This window comes from Excalfactoria chinensis, chromosome 1 (assembly GCF_039878825.1).
Source record: "Excalfactoria chinensis isolate bCotChi1 chromosome 1, bCotChi1.hap2, whole genome shotgun sequence".
NCBI lineage: Eukaryota > Metazoa > Chordata > Aves > Galliformes > Phasianidae > Excalfactoria > Excalfactoria chinensis.
Window position 1 is genome coordinate 64,052,883 of NC_092825.1, and position 16,374 is coordinate 64,069,256.

At 41.8% G+C, this 16,374-nt stretch overlaps 1 protein-coding gene across 1 annotated transcript in view; it reads left to right on the forward strand.

The window, feature by feature from the left end:
* IRAG2 (inositol 1,4,5-triphosphate receptor associated 2) overlaps positions 1–16,374 on the forward strand; it is a 38,441-nt gene that overhangs the window by 12,994 nt on the left and 9,073 nt on the right. Inside the window, exons 15-27 of the mRNA XM_072327220.1 lie at positions 715–828; positions 1,068–1,169; positions 3,901–4,064; positions 5,600–5,714; positions 6,143–6,305; positions 8,441–8,502; positions 9,380–9,445; positions 10,220–10,328; positions 11,406–11,553; positions 12,331–12,412; positions 15,188–15,234; positions 15,317–15,381; positions 15,507–15,623. Of these exons, the coding sequence (XP_072183321.1) occupies positions 715–828; positions 1,068–1,169; positions 3,901–4,064; positions 5,600–5,714; positions 6,143–6,305; positions 8,441–8,502; positions 9,380–9,445; positions 10,220–10,328; positions 11,406–11,553; positions 12,331–12,412; positions 15,188–15,234; positions 15,317–15,381; positions 15,507–15,623 (1,354 nt within the window). The remainder of the gene's footprint in view (positions 1–714; positions 829–1,067; positions 1,170–3,900; positions 4,065–5,599; positions 5,715–6,142; positions 6,306–8,440; positions 8,503–9,379; positions 9,446–10,219; positions 10,329–11,405; positions 11,554–12,330; positions 12,413–15,187; positions 15,235–15,316; positions 15,382–15,506; positions 15,624–16,374) is intronic.

Here is a 16,374-nt window from a genome sequence, read left to right on the forward strand (position 1 = left end):
CTTTTGCTTTAAGCGATTCTATTCCCACTTCCCAAAAGCATTCTATGGAGTCCTATCCTTGTAGTGTTGTCTTCTCTTCAGATGTAAGTTATCCAGCAGAGCTTGATAACAAATGTGTTATTGGATTTATTTTATTTTTTTAATTATGTCCTTGGAAGTCTTCACTGTAACTTCGCAACTTTTTGTGTTTGCTGCATTTTTCAAGAGGTAGGTAGCATTTGGAAGGAGAAGGTCCTGTGAAAGACTGAAAATGCAGGCCCAGGAGTGAGAGGTATTTTTGGCAGGATTCAGAAGTAGTGTACTGTCACCTCTTGATGCTCTGCACAGCTACAGTGAGTTGTTGTGTTTACCTCTCAAATACTGAAGGAGATGCAACTCCACCTAATCACCTGTAAAGCCAGGAGGAGTTCTGCCTTCACTTGGTAAAAACTTTTCTGAGTAAGGGAAAGCACATATTGACTTCTTGTCTACTTCTGATGTGGAACTTACGTTGGATCATTCAGGAGCTTGGCTTGCTTGCTTTTTTTTTTTTTTCTTCTATGAAACCTCTAAGACACAGTGTGTTTGAAAAGCTTTTGCAGGCTTCAAGTTTCAGTTGCTCTGACCTTCTAGTAAATACAATGCTAGGATACTTCTGAGAAATCTAAATGTCACTGATGCTGGTCTGTAATAAGGATGTCAAAATAAGCTAGCTGGCTCTTTTGTGTCTTTAAGGTTACCAAAACTGAATGGACGTCCCTGGATGAAACGCTGGACCGTGAAGTACTGTTTTTACTTCAGGGACCTGAATATGCGGGAGAAAAGTTTAAGGCTGTTATGCAAAACCTGGTCAGTAGACCAGCTTATGTGAGTAAGGTTGTGCTCTGTTGTCAGCCTTTTAATTGCAACCTCTTCAAGTGTTATTAATCAGCTCATGTTTGCTCCTTTTTACAAAAAGTAAATGTAACTTATTTGGTAGTAGAGGTGGGGCCACCTCTAACAATATTATTTCGCATCTACTATTCCATTTCTTATGAATTGAGTAATTATGAGTAGTGTTAGACTAGTAGTTGGAATTTTATTTTCAGCAGGAAGAAGTTTCTGCAGCAGAGGAGCTTGTCAAGACTTCTTTACAATGGGTAGAAGATCCTGATGTGAATGTGCAGAAGGCCTGGGAGAGAAAACTTGTGGTAAGTAATATTTTCCTAATGCTATTTTCTGTCATACTTGCCTAAAGTTTTCTGTACGATCCCAGTATCTTACTGTTACAAAATGTATATGTTATCACAGCTGTCTGTTTATGGGTCAGATATGGCTGTACAAGAACAAGTATCTTCTGTTCTAACTCAACTTCTAAGGAATGTGGGGGGGGGAGGAAGAAGTAACAGCTTTTTACTCACTTTTTACTGAAGTGCTGGGTTTTTCCTGATATGTCTTTTATGACACATTGCTTTGGTAACTCTGTGCTTGAAGGAAAGGGTAGATGAAGCAAGTAGGTTTGAAGTCAGAGGACAACACAATGTAGTGTGAGCTATGAAGCTTTTCTGTCCATTGTTTTATACTTGTATGTTTCTAAAACACCATTTTCCTCTTTTGCTCTGCTTGCCTACAAGGCAAATAGTTGCTCCACCGGGAAAAGAAGGAAGGCAAGCTTTTTAACCAGATTCTTTTAAGAAGTAAAATGTTCAGCTCTTTCTAGATGTGCATTGGAAACGCTTTCTACAGAAATACACTTTACACCTTAATCATAAAATCATAGAATCATGGGATAGTCTGGGTTGGAAGGAACCTTAAAGCTCAGTCAGTTCCTGCCATGGACAGGGCTGCCATCCACTGGCTTGGGTTGTCCAAGGCCTCAGTCAGCCTGGCCTTGAATGCCTCCAGGGATGGGGCAAAACGTATACTTCCTATTACCCTCATTTTCTCTTAAGACTTGAGGGTACAGAATCACAGAATTGTAGGGTTTGGAAGGGACCTCTAGAGATTGAGTCCAACCCCCCTGCCAAAGCAGGTTCCCTACACCAGGTAGCACAGGTAGGCGTCCAGGCGGGTCTTGGATATCTGCAGAGAAGGAGACTCCACCACCTCCCTGGGCAGCCTGTTCCAGTGCTCTGTCACCTTCACTGTAAAGAAGTTCTTGTGCACATTTGTGTGGAACTTCCTGTGTTCCAGCTTATGTCCATTTCCCCTTCTTGTTTCCGTGTACCACTGAAAAGAGACTGGCCTTGCCACTATGTTCCCCACACCTCATATATTTATAAACCTGGATTAGATCCCCTCTCAGTCTTCTTTTCTCAAGGCTAAACAGACCCAGTTCGCTTAGCCTTTCTTCATAGAGGAGATGCTCCAGGCCCTTCACCATCTCTGTGGCCCTCTGCTGGACTCTTTCCAAGAGGTCACTGTCTTTTTTGTACTGGGGAGCCCAGAACTGGACACAGTACTCCAGATGAGGCCTTACCAGGGCAGAGGAGAGGAGAAGGATCACCTCCCTCGACCTGCTGGACATACTCTTCTTAATGCATCCCAATCAAAGTAACTATGGCAAGAAGAACTTCTCCCTTTGTTAGCAACAGTCTCTTCTGCTTTTAAGCAGAAAAATACTCCTCTTTCTTTCCTCTAGTGTTGCAAAATATTATAGCTGGTCTCCTCTGTCCTTCCTGGGCAGGAGGAAATAATTATTAGAGTCATCCACCCTTCTTGCACTGCTACAAGTTTTTGGTCTTGAAAAACTTTCAGCCATGAAATATTGAAGGAGAAAGATGCATGCTGATTTACCTTCTGTGTCATGGTTGTATTCCCATTAAACATGTAGAGCTGAGAACATTTGTTGTGGGTGTTGACCTATTCTGGCTCACAGAGGGTTATACAGTTGGAAACTAAGCTAGCAGAGGTTCAAGAAAGAGCAGGATGCTTTAAAAATAGGTCTCCCATCCTCAGGTTTCTGGAAGCATGAGGTGACTTCATGTCAACCACATTGTCTTTGCCTAGAATTCAATGGATGTGTATTATGTGAAATATGGCATAGGGAGCTGAACAATAGAAGATGTTTTGGGGGGGAGGGGGGCGGGCGGGCAGGGAAGTACTCTTTTCAGCCTTACAGGATGCTGTTGTAGAAAAATCAACGAGATCTTTGGAAACTGGGACCATCTACTGTCACTTGAAGCTTAAAAACTTTTTTTACCCCCCCCCCCTTCTTCTGTAAAATACATGAAGCGCATGCTTTGCTGGTACATTTTAAATTGTTATAAACAAGTAAATTTCAAATGTAGCCACATGTGTATGTGTATTGATTAGGCATATACACCTGGTGACAGTAAAAACACTTTTTGCCCCTTTCCTGCTAGAATATAGGGCATATGTACAGAGTAACAGTCTTGGTATAAATATCTACTGTTTATGTGTCAAGCTATGGTATTTCTAACAGCAACTGCTGCCTGATTTAGCTGAGGAACTTATCTTCAGGATGCCTGTGGCAATGTCCCATGTCACTCCAGTAAACCTATCTAATGAAACTACTCAGGCTTTTTTAGTTCTGTAGGGTGGTACATTACATGCTGCTTTTCACTTGTTTGAGGCTTGTGAACAATATTAGACTCCAATGTGCAAATAAGTAATCATAGATTTACCCAGGTTGGAAGAGATTTTGAAGATTATCAAGTCCAAATATGGCCTACATCTGTGGAATTGGTGTTTTTTTTTTTTCCTTTGAACCAATGTAACATCCTAGAAATATGGCTCCCATGTTAAGTATTGTTTAAAGGCCTCCATTTTTGTATGACCAGATGAACGGTGTCAGGGGAAAAAGACTGGGTTCTTCTTTCTCAGTACTTTATGCTGCATCATGTAATTCGGGGATCTAGTTTACCCTGTGTCTCTACTCTTCTTCTAGACATGTGTCAACTCACTCTCAAAATTCCACAGGTTCTCAAGCAGGAGTTAGGAGAGAAAAGACACCTTTGGATCCAGAAACTCAATCTCTTGGAAAAATACAAAGAATCTCTAGATAAAGATTTTATTCGAATGGCAAGCAACCTGAGGCGAACCAAAACAGAGCAGCTTCACCTAAGGAAAGAGCTCTCTGCCAGGTACCCGTTTAAAAATAGGTGTATTTCATTTGTTTTAAGTGTATTAGAGTTTACTGAATTCCGAATGTGTTTTATTTTCCCCATGGGTTTTTGGAGAGTGGATCTGGTTTTAGTGTAACATAACAGCATGTGGGAGTTTGGGTCTGTGTATGAAGTAACATATGATCTTGGATTCCTTTTTGAAAATGCGAGGGAAGACCACAAGCTGAGCAGTTAAAAGGGGATAAGTGGGGGAGAGCACTGCCTATCTAGCAGGTGCAACCATTAAATAAAACTGCTGGTTGCGTGTGAAGCAAGACCTGTGAAATAAACATCTATGGCTGTTACTGTGTTTTGTATCACTGAAGCTGTACTCTTGTGGAAAATAAGACAGTGAGGTACCTCACTAAATGTGAAAATATAGCTTTTAAAACTGAGGGTTTTTAGCCTGTAGTTCCTGCATGGTATGTTTGATATTACAAATACGGCAGCAAGAGACAGCAAACTGAAACCTCTTTCTTCCCTCCCACCTCTTTTCAGACATTTAGGAAATTAGCTAGCCAAGTTGGGATTTTTTTTTTTCCAATTTCTTTTTTCCAGGTAAATTGATCTGAGTTCTTTGTCCTAAACTTAATTATAGTGTCAGTCTTCTGCCATCCTATGCTAAACTCTTTTTTTGCATGCTTGCCATTCCCTAGGCTCAGGATGCAAGCAGCTTACTAGCGGGGCTTTGCATCTCTGAGCTGATGCAGAGCAGTCACACTGCTCTCACTTCACTCAGATGCAATTCTCATTGTTAATGTAGACCTCCCACCTGCTCTTCCTTCACTCAAGAAGGAGCTGACAAAAATAACAATTTCTTAAATAAAAAAGTACTGCTTTCCTAGAGCTGCTTTTCTGCATCACCTTTCTTTGTGGTGGCTGCAAAAAGAAAAAGAAATAATTGTATGAGACAAAAAAAAAAGTGAGTAAAGCGTTTGTGCAGAGTAAAAGAAGAGGCTTTTTGAAAGTGATCAACTTTAGCACCTGTTCTGTGGTATAGCATCTGCACACTGTCAAGTCAAATACCTTCTGGAGTGCTGGGAGATCAACCAGAGGAAGCTGTTACCTGCAGGCACAGCTCCAGGGTGTTTTTGCTAGAATGACTGACTCTCAATATTGATTATTTTTATGAACTTAGACCAAGCTTTCACAATTTGATCAAATAAGATTTTTATTTTTGAGATGTCTCTGGATAATCTACAAGCTTTCACTATGACACCCAGTTGGCAGAGGCTGGCACAGCCATTTTTACTGCTTAGTTATAAACCAGGGAAAATCTTCATTTTCTTCCTACTATGGGAAAGGGGGAGGGTGGGTGGAACTGCCTGCCTACTAGGTTAAATTGTTCTTCCCAAGCAGAAAGCCTCCAGTGCTCAGTCCTGGAGTGCTGTGAGATGTAATGGCTGAATATGGTTCTTAATGTGTGTCTCAGCAACTAGTATGTGTCATCTCCCAGGCATGCCTGCTCTAAAATGTCAGTAACGGATTGTGGTTTGTGCTCTTGCGCCCTGCAGGCAACGTGAGATAGAAACTGTCAAACAGATGCAAGAAGAAGCTGCTGGCCAGGCAGAAGCTCTTGGTTTAGAGCTACAAAAAGCTATAAAGCAGCTCGAGGATGCCAGCAAACAGGTAAGGAACAGACTAGTTTCTTCTTTGCCAAAGAGATGCAGGCAGACACAAAACACTGTATACAGTGCATTGCTGCTCTTGGGAAAGGAAGTCCTGTGTACAGAATGGAGTGCCTCATTGCGAAAGTGGAACCAGTGAAGGAAGTAAAATGTGAGGGGGTGGTGACAACAGTTTGCTGATGAAAGAGGCAGCATTGCATATTTGTGGTGGCTTAAAAAAAAAAAAAAAGCCAAAAATAGCTTCCATACACAGTCCACCCCAACTGTAAAAATGCAGAAGTTCAGAGGGAGCTTTATCACTTCCTGAGAGAAAGCAGATGCAGTTCAGTTTCATCTATGTGAACTGTAGAGTCTCCTTGTATTAGGCAAGCTGTTTTTCTTATTTTTCCTGTTCTTTTTTTTTTTCTTTAAATATTGTTTTGTGCTTAGAGAGAGGACCAAGCTGAAGCCTTTCACTCTGCCTGTGAGGAAGCCACATCCCTGAAATGCAAGTTAAAGGAAGCCATTTCTGAGCAGCAAAAGCTCAAGGATGTGAATGCAGCTCTAACAAGCACTTGCCGGTTGCTTCAAGAAAAGATGGAAGAGCAGAAAAGTGAGTAACTATTGGCAATGCGACAGCATTCAGTTTTACGTGGGCAAATGCTTTCTGGATAAGTTATGGCAAAAGGGGAATAATACTGATGTGCAGGTCACCTGTGGTAAGATGCTCTGTGGAAGTGAGTTGGGTAGGTTTCCCATGAGTGGTGGCTGGTCTGGAGCTGTGGACTTCTAACAATATCTATGAGGAAGGCTTAGTAATTCTATGGAAGCCTCATCCTTACTGAAGGTGCTGTTCACACACCTGCGTAGCCCTGGCAGTCATCCCTTTCTCTTAAGCTTCCTGTGCCAAGGAGACTTGGGTTTTATGCTCCATGTTCTGTTTGATGTTTAGATTTGCTTTGTGTACACAAATAACTGTGTGGTATCTTTGTTAGAAAGCAGTCATGTCACTTCATTGTACATGTGCAGCTTCTGCTATGGAGCCATGAAAACTTATTTCTACATCTTGCTTGCTAACATTCCCACTTTACAAAGTTGGGTGAATAAGTTGCTAGTTTAATTCCAGTGTATGTGGCTTTTCCTGTCCAAATACACTAGTAGCTTTTGCTGACAGATAAAATTAATTTAAGCCCACTGAATATCTGGCCTCAGGCATGCATTTTAAGGTGCACTGTACAGTGTGATTTGTGTTAGGCAATAAGCTCAAGGTATGCAAGTGTGAAATTACAGTTTGTCCTCTAGAAAAATTACACTGTCCTCTATGCCTTAGCCTTAAGGTACATCTCTCAGACTCCCCTGACTGTGCATGCTGACTTGTGGACAATGCCAAAACTTCAGTCACGTGTGCATGCTTTCATGTTTGCTGCTTTCTTCAAGCTATGTGGTGCTTTGAAACCAAAGGGCATAACAGTAGAAATAGAAGTGAAAGATGTCACTAAATAAATGGAGTGTTTCTGTAAATCATCTAGAATGAATCAGGAGTGAGAGCTCCAGATACTATGAAGGAGGCTGGTGCCACTGATCTAAAATAATACAGAAATAAAACCAGAACTCTACTGGCTTGAAAATGGCCAAGACTTAGGCTATAAATGACTCCAGGTGGTTTGTAGGAGCCTTTCTAAAGGTGAATAGAAGCAAACTGGTAGCTCTGTAGGGAAGCTGGAATTTCTTAGAACAGGACGGACAAACAGGGTTGCGGTCAGGGTAAGGGCAGTGCTTTATATTGGCTCCTGCAGAAAGCCTGCTGGGCTAGTGCCTCTTCTGGGAAAAAAAAAGGCCTGGATTGCTTGTTTGTTGTTTAGGGGGATTTTTTTCCTACTCTTGCCTCCTTCTCCATTTCCTCACTTTCCCTTCCTGCATGATGAGATAACAGATCAGAGAACCTGATAGATGAGAAAGCTTGCTACTCAACCCGTGTCAGCCTGGCACAGCTCCTCCTGTGTTTAAAATGTGGGATGATGACTTGAAGCTAATTGCTAATGCCATCATTCAGTGAAAAATCTGAACAACCTCCCTAAAGTTTTTACTTGGGCACTGAGGTGACACTACTGGTGAAATCTTTCTTCCTCCTCTTTACTTGCACAGTATTAGATTTAGTTTTTATGTCCCAAGAGGCTTCTATCAAAGCAAAAGCCATCAGAGGCAGGCCATGGTGTAACCAAACTTGAACAAAGAATGTTTCTAAGTATGAAGTAAAGCCTATTCCTGGAAGTGTTAAACACTGGTTTGGACAGGGCCCTGGGCAACCTTCTCATGTCTGGCAACACTGCCCACAGTAGGAGTGTGGAACTCCATGGGCTTCAAGGTCCATTCCAACCCAAGACTTTCTGTGGTTCTATGTAAAGTCTTTGTACAAATCCTTCTCTTCCAAAAGTCTGTAATAATCATTCATTTCCATAGGGAACTGTAACACTGACAGTGTGGGGAAGAATCCCCCCTTCATAGAAGAACAAAGGAGACATAATCACAAGTTAAAAGGTTCCCAATTTTGTCTGCCTGATGGAACTTTCAAAACAAAGTACGCTTTTAAAACTCTTTCCTGTGAAAACTATTGTAAGTATAACAACGCCAAAGCAAAATATTATAGGTTTGTGACAGGCAGTATTGAGTTTACAGGCACTTTAATGCTGGACTGCTCCTTATCAAATTGTAAGGAACACTCTAAAACTGACAAATGTCTCTTCATAGCCACTGTTATTGCGCTGAGAGGGGAGCTGCTTAGAGAGCGACTCTGTGAAAGGCTATATCAGGTACGAAGCTTGTCTGGTTGGAGGAGAAAAGGTAGGCCTGCACAAGAGGTGCTTTGTTGAAGGGGCATCTACAGCACAGCTGAGCTATGCTGCCAAATTACTTGTGATTCCATTATTTTTGGCTGTGGAGCCCAAGAGAGTTCTACGTGCTGATCTGCATGATGTTCTCTCCCAGTAAAGATGGACCAAACTCACTGGTGTGGTGTTAGTCTCAGTTTAAAAAGTTCTACATGATAATATCAACTGTAGATTCAGGGAGCTTTCCCTGATGCATGATGTGATTTATCGTTTGTTTGTTTTTTCATTTATTTATTTATTTTCCCCAGCTCCCCCCTTCCCTGATCAGTATCTTCATCTGCAGAGAGTCTCCTTACAAAACACTTCCAGTATCCAGGGATTGGGATAGCAGATAAAATGATTTTTACCTTGCACTAATCTGTGGAGATATGTTGGAAATTATATAACTCTAGAATAATTTGCTTTAAATAAAAATACTTTCTCCATCTCTAGGAAGGGGTGGATGGGGAGATGTAGTGGGAAGACTTTCCCAAATGGCTCTAGTAAAAAAAAAAAAAAAAAAAGTTATAGGGTCTGTGCAGTCTGAATTTAACAGAGAATAGGAAGGTATTTATAAAGACAAACATAAGATCCTAAAATGTATCTTAGACTGTAACAGGAGCATCAGAGGAGCAGAATCAAAACTGCAGACCAGCTGTATGTAAAATAGAAGTTTTATTTGTGCACAGAAGTCTGCAGAATTTAAGTCTGAAGACAACAAGGGGAAACAATTATGTGTTTTTTCCTAGTAGCTGAAAATAATTAAGTTAGATTAAAATTCCTTTTTTTTCTTCCTTCTACTGTTTCTCCACTGCAACAGCTCTGTGTAGGTGAAGAATCTGTTTACAGTCTGCTGCCTACATCAGCAGAACCAGTGAAAGGGAAGGTAAGTGGTTCTGACCATTGCCAAAAGTCTCTCCTCATGAGTCAATTAATTTACTTATGTATGTAAAACACATATAATCATTTGTGTGTTTATCATTTAGGTACATGTGTACACATACAAAAGTATATTCAAATATGTGTTTTGAAGTTTACTATTGTTTCTAAACAGTACTATGATGAAGTTCATACACTTGGTAAGGTGCCTTTTAGGAAGGATCAGAAGCTGAAGATGGAGCTGCATTTCTCAATTTGTCTTCTTTTATTCATCATTTTATACAATTGTGTGTGTTCATGGGGTATGTGGGCAGTGCCTTCTTTCTGTGCAGCAGGGCTTAAGCTGGAGCTGTCCAGCTACCCCTGCTGAAGGAAACTCACTGCTTAGCAGGTACCAGGCACTGGGCAAGCGCTCCTTGTCTTGGTCTGCCTCATTGGTCTGACTTTAGTGGAAGCAGAGAAGGGGAAAGACTGGAGTGGCTTTTGTATGGTTTCTTTCCTCTCCTGTCCTTCACACCCTGCATTTATACCTTCCATATTTCTTTCATGTTATCTACTCCCAAACATAGCTAAAACCAATATTATCTGTTGTAATTGTGAAGTTGGAACTTGAACTATTCTGCCCATGAAGGATATAAGTTTTTTCTAGGAAAACTGTAGGTGGAGGGGAAATGCTGTAACTTAGTATTATATAATGCAAAAATAATTCTGCATGTGTGTGGTGCTGATGGCACCAGTACATTTAACATAGTTGAACATAAGTACTTTGTTCTTCTATTAGCAGCTCTGCTGCCCTAAAAGACTGTGGAGTGAGGTATCTACCCTGTGTACTGAGTTTCCCAGGACCTTGCCCTCAGATACTTCATACTGGAGTCTTAGTCCTCTGCTAGGTAAGACCTAGTGGTATTTGCCAATTTTCTGTCTCTTCCTGAAGTGTAAGAGGGAGTCAAGTTGTATAGAGCAGTCTTGCTGCAGCCAAACATGCTGCTAGATTGTGGAAAACCTGCTGTTGGCTTTAGCCTATTTTGCTTGTGATCTGATGTTGAACCATGTTTTTTAATGCTTTCAAATAAATGCCTGAAAAGGTGGCTGTCTGTCAGTCTACCAAGGGTCCCAATAAGCATAAGGAGCTATTGAATAAATCACACATACAAGTATACTACTGGCAAATACTTGGATTGATGGGACTAATGTTCTTTCCATTCATCCTGCTGAACACACTTGAGGCAGTGAGTGGTATCCTGATACAGAGATGGGGACAATCCTGATTTAACAGTTCAAATGGACAGCATAGTTTTTAAGAACCAAGTAGTAGTATTTCTGATGACTTTGTTCATATGCAGTTTGTACTTTCCTGTAACTCCTAAGCCTTACTCCACTGCACAGCAGAGTGCATTTGGGACAGTATTCCCTCCATGAGTAAGTTGGTAGAACACAGTGACTGTTATATTTGAGCATGTCACAGATCATTCTATGATCCTGTCCCATACTGGGGGGGAAATGAAGGATGAACTTGCTTGATTGTATGTGCTTTTTAAAATGCACCAACACAGAGTGTAGCTGCAACTTACTTTATTATTGTGATGCTGCCACAAAAAAGGCAGGTATTTGTGTCTTGCACCAGTTGAATGTTGTTGCAAGTTCTCAGAGATCTATTTCTCACTGTCCTTTACCATGAAACAACATTTCAGTAGACCAATACTTTAGCATATGGGAGTTTCTATGACCTGACTGGTGAAAAATCCCTATCCCTGGGTGTTACAGGGAAGTAACACCCTGTACATACCTCCATGTACAAAAATATGCAAAGCCCAGTAACCCAACTCTTCATACGAGATGAGAAGTTTCTTATAAACCTTTATTAGATTGGTCTGTTTCATTATCTCAGACTTAAGAAATGAAAATCGATGTAAATGACTACAACTTTGCCTGTGGCTGACTCTTCATAATTCTTTCACTTTCTACAGATGCTCTAAACCTGGAAACCTCCTGCCCAATTAACTTTCCTGTGCACAGCTGGAATCCCCCTTACAGACGGAGCTCTGTCACCTGCCTCTTCGAAAACTGCGGTCTGTGGCACACATCCATTTCAGATGTGACATCAGTAGGGTGCAAGTAAGATGGCAGGATAACCTCTTTGGGGTGAAGTGGAAGACTGCTTGGAATACAGCAGGTCCTGGGGGACACTGTATCCCCAGCACATGCACTAGGCTCAAAAGATGAGCATCTCTTAATTCTAGGCACTCAGTGGTCACCTAATGGTGTTTTAGGGGAACATTTTGCTCCTCCTTTCAAGAGTATTAAAACTTTTTACTGAACCACTGGTATGGCCAGCAGGCAGATATGGTGGCAGTGAACAGCATTTCATGCTGTGGCAGAAGGTAGATGTTCTTGTGTCTATTTCAGTATTTAACTTATGATGACACTTGCATTTCAGAGCCAAATTCCCATCCATTTTGAGGAGAATTTTTTTTTGGCAGAATTTAGTGCAGGAATTCTAAGATCTTGCCTGTCAAACTGCCTCCTTGGATTTGTCAAACAGACTGAACTATTTAAGACTCTAAGCGAGCTAACTAATGCCAGTGAATATTTAAAAAGCAAGCTAAGGATGTTCCTGGAGATGCAGAAGCAGGCGGTTTGCAGCAGGAAGCTCAGCAGCTTTTGAAGCTTTTGCCATAGGTTTTCTTTAGAGTAGTGCAGTGTGGAGGAGGTTGGGAAGGACAGGTGGTGGTTCTTGCTGTTTGGGGGAGGAGGGATTGATGTTTGTCATGAATTTCTCTTGGAGACTAGCTGTCTGACTAGACAGATAGTGGTGACTTTGGTTGTTATGTGCTTAAGGCAATGTATCTCACTGTTGTTCAGGCAATATGCAAATAAAATGTGTATTGCCAGGTGGAAAATATATTCTGCTGGTGGCTATACTGATTCAGACCTTCCTGTTTCCATTTCAATGATGGACTCTTCACTTACTGAGGTGAGTGCCGTCTCTGATACCCCCCAAATGTAGTTTTGAATGGCTTCATGCACTTTGTGCCTTATAAACAGGCAGATGCAGATTTATCAGCCTGGCAATGGAGCTGGCACCGGCCAGCAGGGTGCAGAGACATCTTGTTTTGTCTGGGATATTTCCTTCTGCTTGGGCTCAAACCTGGAGTACTGTTGTTACTAACCTAAAAGTACTGATGTTCATGTGCCACTAGGTTGTGGTTTTAGCTGGGTGATAACTTCTAAATGGTTTCTAGCCTTCAGCCAGTGCCACTTGTACAGTAATACTCAGTTCTGCCAGGGAAGTCTCAGCGACCTCGCCATGCTTGTGCACCTTTAAGTGTTGACAGGATGCTCTAGTTGTGAATGTTGACTTTCTCTCACAGCTGTAACAGCTGAAAGATGATGTATTTGCTGTATGTATAACCTTCCTTCAGTCATGTGCTCAGATATGTTTTCACTGCTGTAGTGAATCCTGCATCTATTCCTCCTACTATTTGAGCTGTCAGTTGTCTTTCTCGTGGTGACAGCCATGTGATCTGTAGCTCAGCACTGTGCTCAGTGCTGCAGCTCTCACTGCTGAAATCAAGACCTCAGCCCTGTCACACAGGCATGGTTTTCTATGGGCATGGGCAGTGGTGAATGTTGATAGGTGGTTTCTGTGAACCTGGAAACAAGCTGTGCAGCACCAGTGAGCATGCAGCTTCACAGCTGCTCTTGTCTCACTGCGGTGCAAAGTGAGGCAGAAAGTGCAATGAAGGTAGGAAGCAGGAGATGGATACTGCCTGTGGTCTCAGCACACTGCTCAGCTGGAAAACAAGGTGAGGAATTCCCTCCCTCATGCTACTGCTGCTTGTGTTGTCTTAGAGGGATAATATATATGATTTTAATCCTCCTGGGAAGTGACAGCTTTGTGAAGTTGTTCGGAAGGTCTGTCCTTTGTTGTTCTGGAGCTTTCTGTAATTCCAGCTGGACTAACAAGTGGCATTTTCCTTTTCCAAAAGGAAAACAAGAGGAGGAAAAGTGTAAACATTAAAGCTTGCCCTTAGAAAGTGGTAAAGGGGCTGTGTCTGGTACCTGTTCTGAAACCTGTGACATATGGATGCATTTGAATACCCCAAATTAATAGGAAAGGTATCTCTAGGTTTGTTTTATTTTGCACTGTGGTTGCAGAAGTGCTTGACCAGGCTGAGACTTTCCATGTGTAAGTAACTCCACCAGCGTTTTGTCAGTGTTCACATTGTAGAACAGAGGATACTATAAATAAAGGAGTACTTGTGAAGCCAGATCAGAATTGGGCTTTTTAGACTTGTTTTGATTGTATGAGAATAAAATGTATTAAGTGTTTTAGTCATGGTTGTTTTAAGCGTAGCCTGTGCAATCCCAATACAAGCAGCTAGTATGAGGTCTTTAAAAATAGAGTTAAGGGTTTTCCTTAATTGCAACACAGGAAACCACTGACAATGAGGTTACCCAGAGAGATAATGCAGGGTGCTGTTGGTCGGCTCCAGGTACCATCTGCTTTCTGGGTTGGCACTGCATGTTTGTGCTTCAGGAATCCTTCAAGATCCCCTTGCTTTGTTCCAGTGCACCATTCATCTCTTACCTGCTCCCCTACTACTCCTGTAGTTCTACTGGCCTGAACAAGACTAACACAATGTTGAACTTCCTCAAGCTTAATAGAGAATTCAAATAAGAATAAAAATAGCCTGCGTTTGCATTAGAGGAAACATCAGCAGGCTGAGGCACAGGCTCTGCGAGGGCAGTCAAGCTCTGGTGGAGGGGAAAGAGACATTTCCATTCAGTGTCTCTCTTTGCGTATTGAAAGGCTTAAGATCTTGTTCTCAGCTGTGATACAATAAGTCTTGGGATTGAAACTACACTGCAGTGGCTAAGGGCATATGAGCAAAGCTACGTGTTTTCTTTTTTGTCCAGTCAAGTTGTTAAAAGTAAAGCTCTTATCTACCTAAATGAGTTGAGTATCTATAGCTGAGTGGAGTTCTGTGTACGTCTTATGACCTTGAAAAATGGATGCACCCTTAAGCATATCATTGGGATAGCAAGGCAGTATGGTAATACCATGCTTTGATCGCATAAAAATGTGTTAAAGGCTAAACCTGTGGTCAGGAACAAAATTATCTCACTAAATTTCTGCTGGAAGTTATCACTCCTAATATCACAGTAAGCTGTGTGTTATGAATACAGGTGGCTGTAGACTTCACAGCCATGTACCATTGGGTTTCCTGCTGCTGAAGTAATTCAGGTACGGCTAGAGTAATTATTAAGGTTTTGAGATGACACGATCAGAAGGCTGGAGTGTATCTGTTACAAAGAAAGGCTGAGGGAGCTGGGCTTGTTCAGCTTGGAGAAGAGAAGGCTCCAGGGAGACCGCATTGTGGCCTTCTGGTATTTAAAGGAAGCTTATCAACAGGAAGCTGTCTTTTTTTTACGTGGTTTGATAGTGATAGGACAAAGGGAAATGGCTTTAAACTAAAAGAGGGGAAATTTAGGTTAGATGTCAGGAGGAAATTCTTTACTCAGAGGGCAATGAGGCACTGTCATAGCTGCCCAGAGAAGCTGTGGTGCCCCATCCTGAAGGTGTTTAAGGCCCTTGACAGCTGAGCTGGTGGGGGACAGCCTTACCCATAGCAGGGGCTGGGGTTGGTTGGGCTTTGAGGTCCCTTCCACCCAAGATATTCAATGGCATAGAAAATTTTCTACTTGCAAGACAACCTGATACTAACTCTTCTCTCTTCCTGTTAAGATGGACTGTGCAGAGCCGTCAGTACCACTCGGTCTGATCCCATCCAGGTCAGGTTTTGTGTGAGGCTTTTAAAAGTATTAAAATTGTATAATATGGATGAGCATCTGAAAAGTAACTCTCTTTTGACAGTGATCAGTTAACTTCTCCTCAAGAAGTTCTTGCATCCTCTTCAGAAAGCACTGTGCCAGTAACAGGTAGGCTTCTAAACTAGAGTGCAGGTGTGTAAACTTCTTGTGCTGAAACTCTCAAAATAGATATGCTGAAGTCTCTGCGTTTACTGAACAATAAGTGTTCTGTCTTCTGTGGCCTGATAATCTAGGCTGCCTTATGATGGAGGAAAAGCTGCCCAAGTACTCATGTGTGAAAGAGGAAGTTTTGCCAACTTCTGTGACAGTGGAGCAAAACAACAACCAGGATGCGGCTGGTTCTGCGTCAGGTACGGTAACTGCTGCAATCAGACTGGTGTTCAAGCAGTGAGGAAACAGTTTTCTTCTAGAATGTCTTTAAAGTGAGGAAGCTGAGTAAGAAACGTAACTTCAACTTCTGAATTTCTGCTGTTGCAAATGCTTGCACCTGCAAGTGCTCTCAAAGCTGAGTAGGAGTGAGGCTGTGCCCAGGAGGGTACCTTATGGTGTTGCATGTAAGCATGAAATAATTTGGTGAAATTGGATGGTGTAACACCGTGTGGGTGCTAAACCCCGGGGTATTTGGGGAGGAAAAATAACCTTCTCATTGTTTCATAAAGTTCGGTAACCATGTTAAATAGCATTTTCCTTTCGAAGTTGATGACTGGACTGTAAGGAGATGGGGTGGGCCAGGAGGAGAGATGAGGTGAAGGCCTTTATGTATGGTCCTCTCTTTCCCTATAGTAACACATATCCATAATCATCACTTTTCCCAGATCTGATAGGGCTTCTTTCACTTAAAAACTAAAAGCAAAACAAAAGTACAGAGTGTGTGTGGCTGGTCTGAATAAGCAACACAGAACATGTGGTTGTTTGTAACTATCTTTAACCCCTACCCAATTAAAAGGCTCTTTTCTTGTCATTTCTTTTGTTTTGTTTCTTCGTTGCTATCTTCCTGAAATCTAATTCAGGCTCCTTGCTTAATATATTTTCTTTCTACTAATTTGCCTTTGCAGTTCATTTTCATAGTTGATGAAGGTACCTTTAGTAAGGAGGAAACAG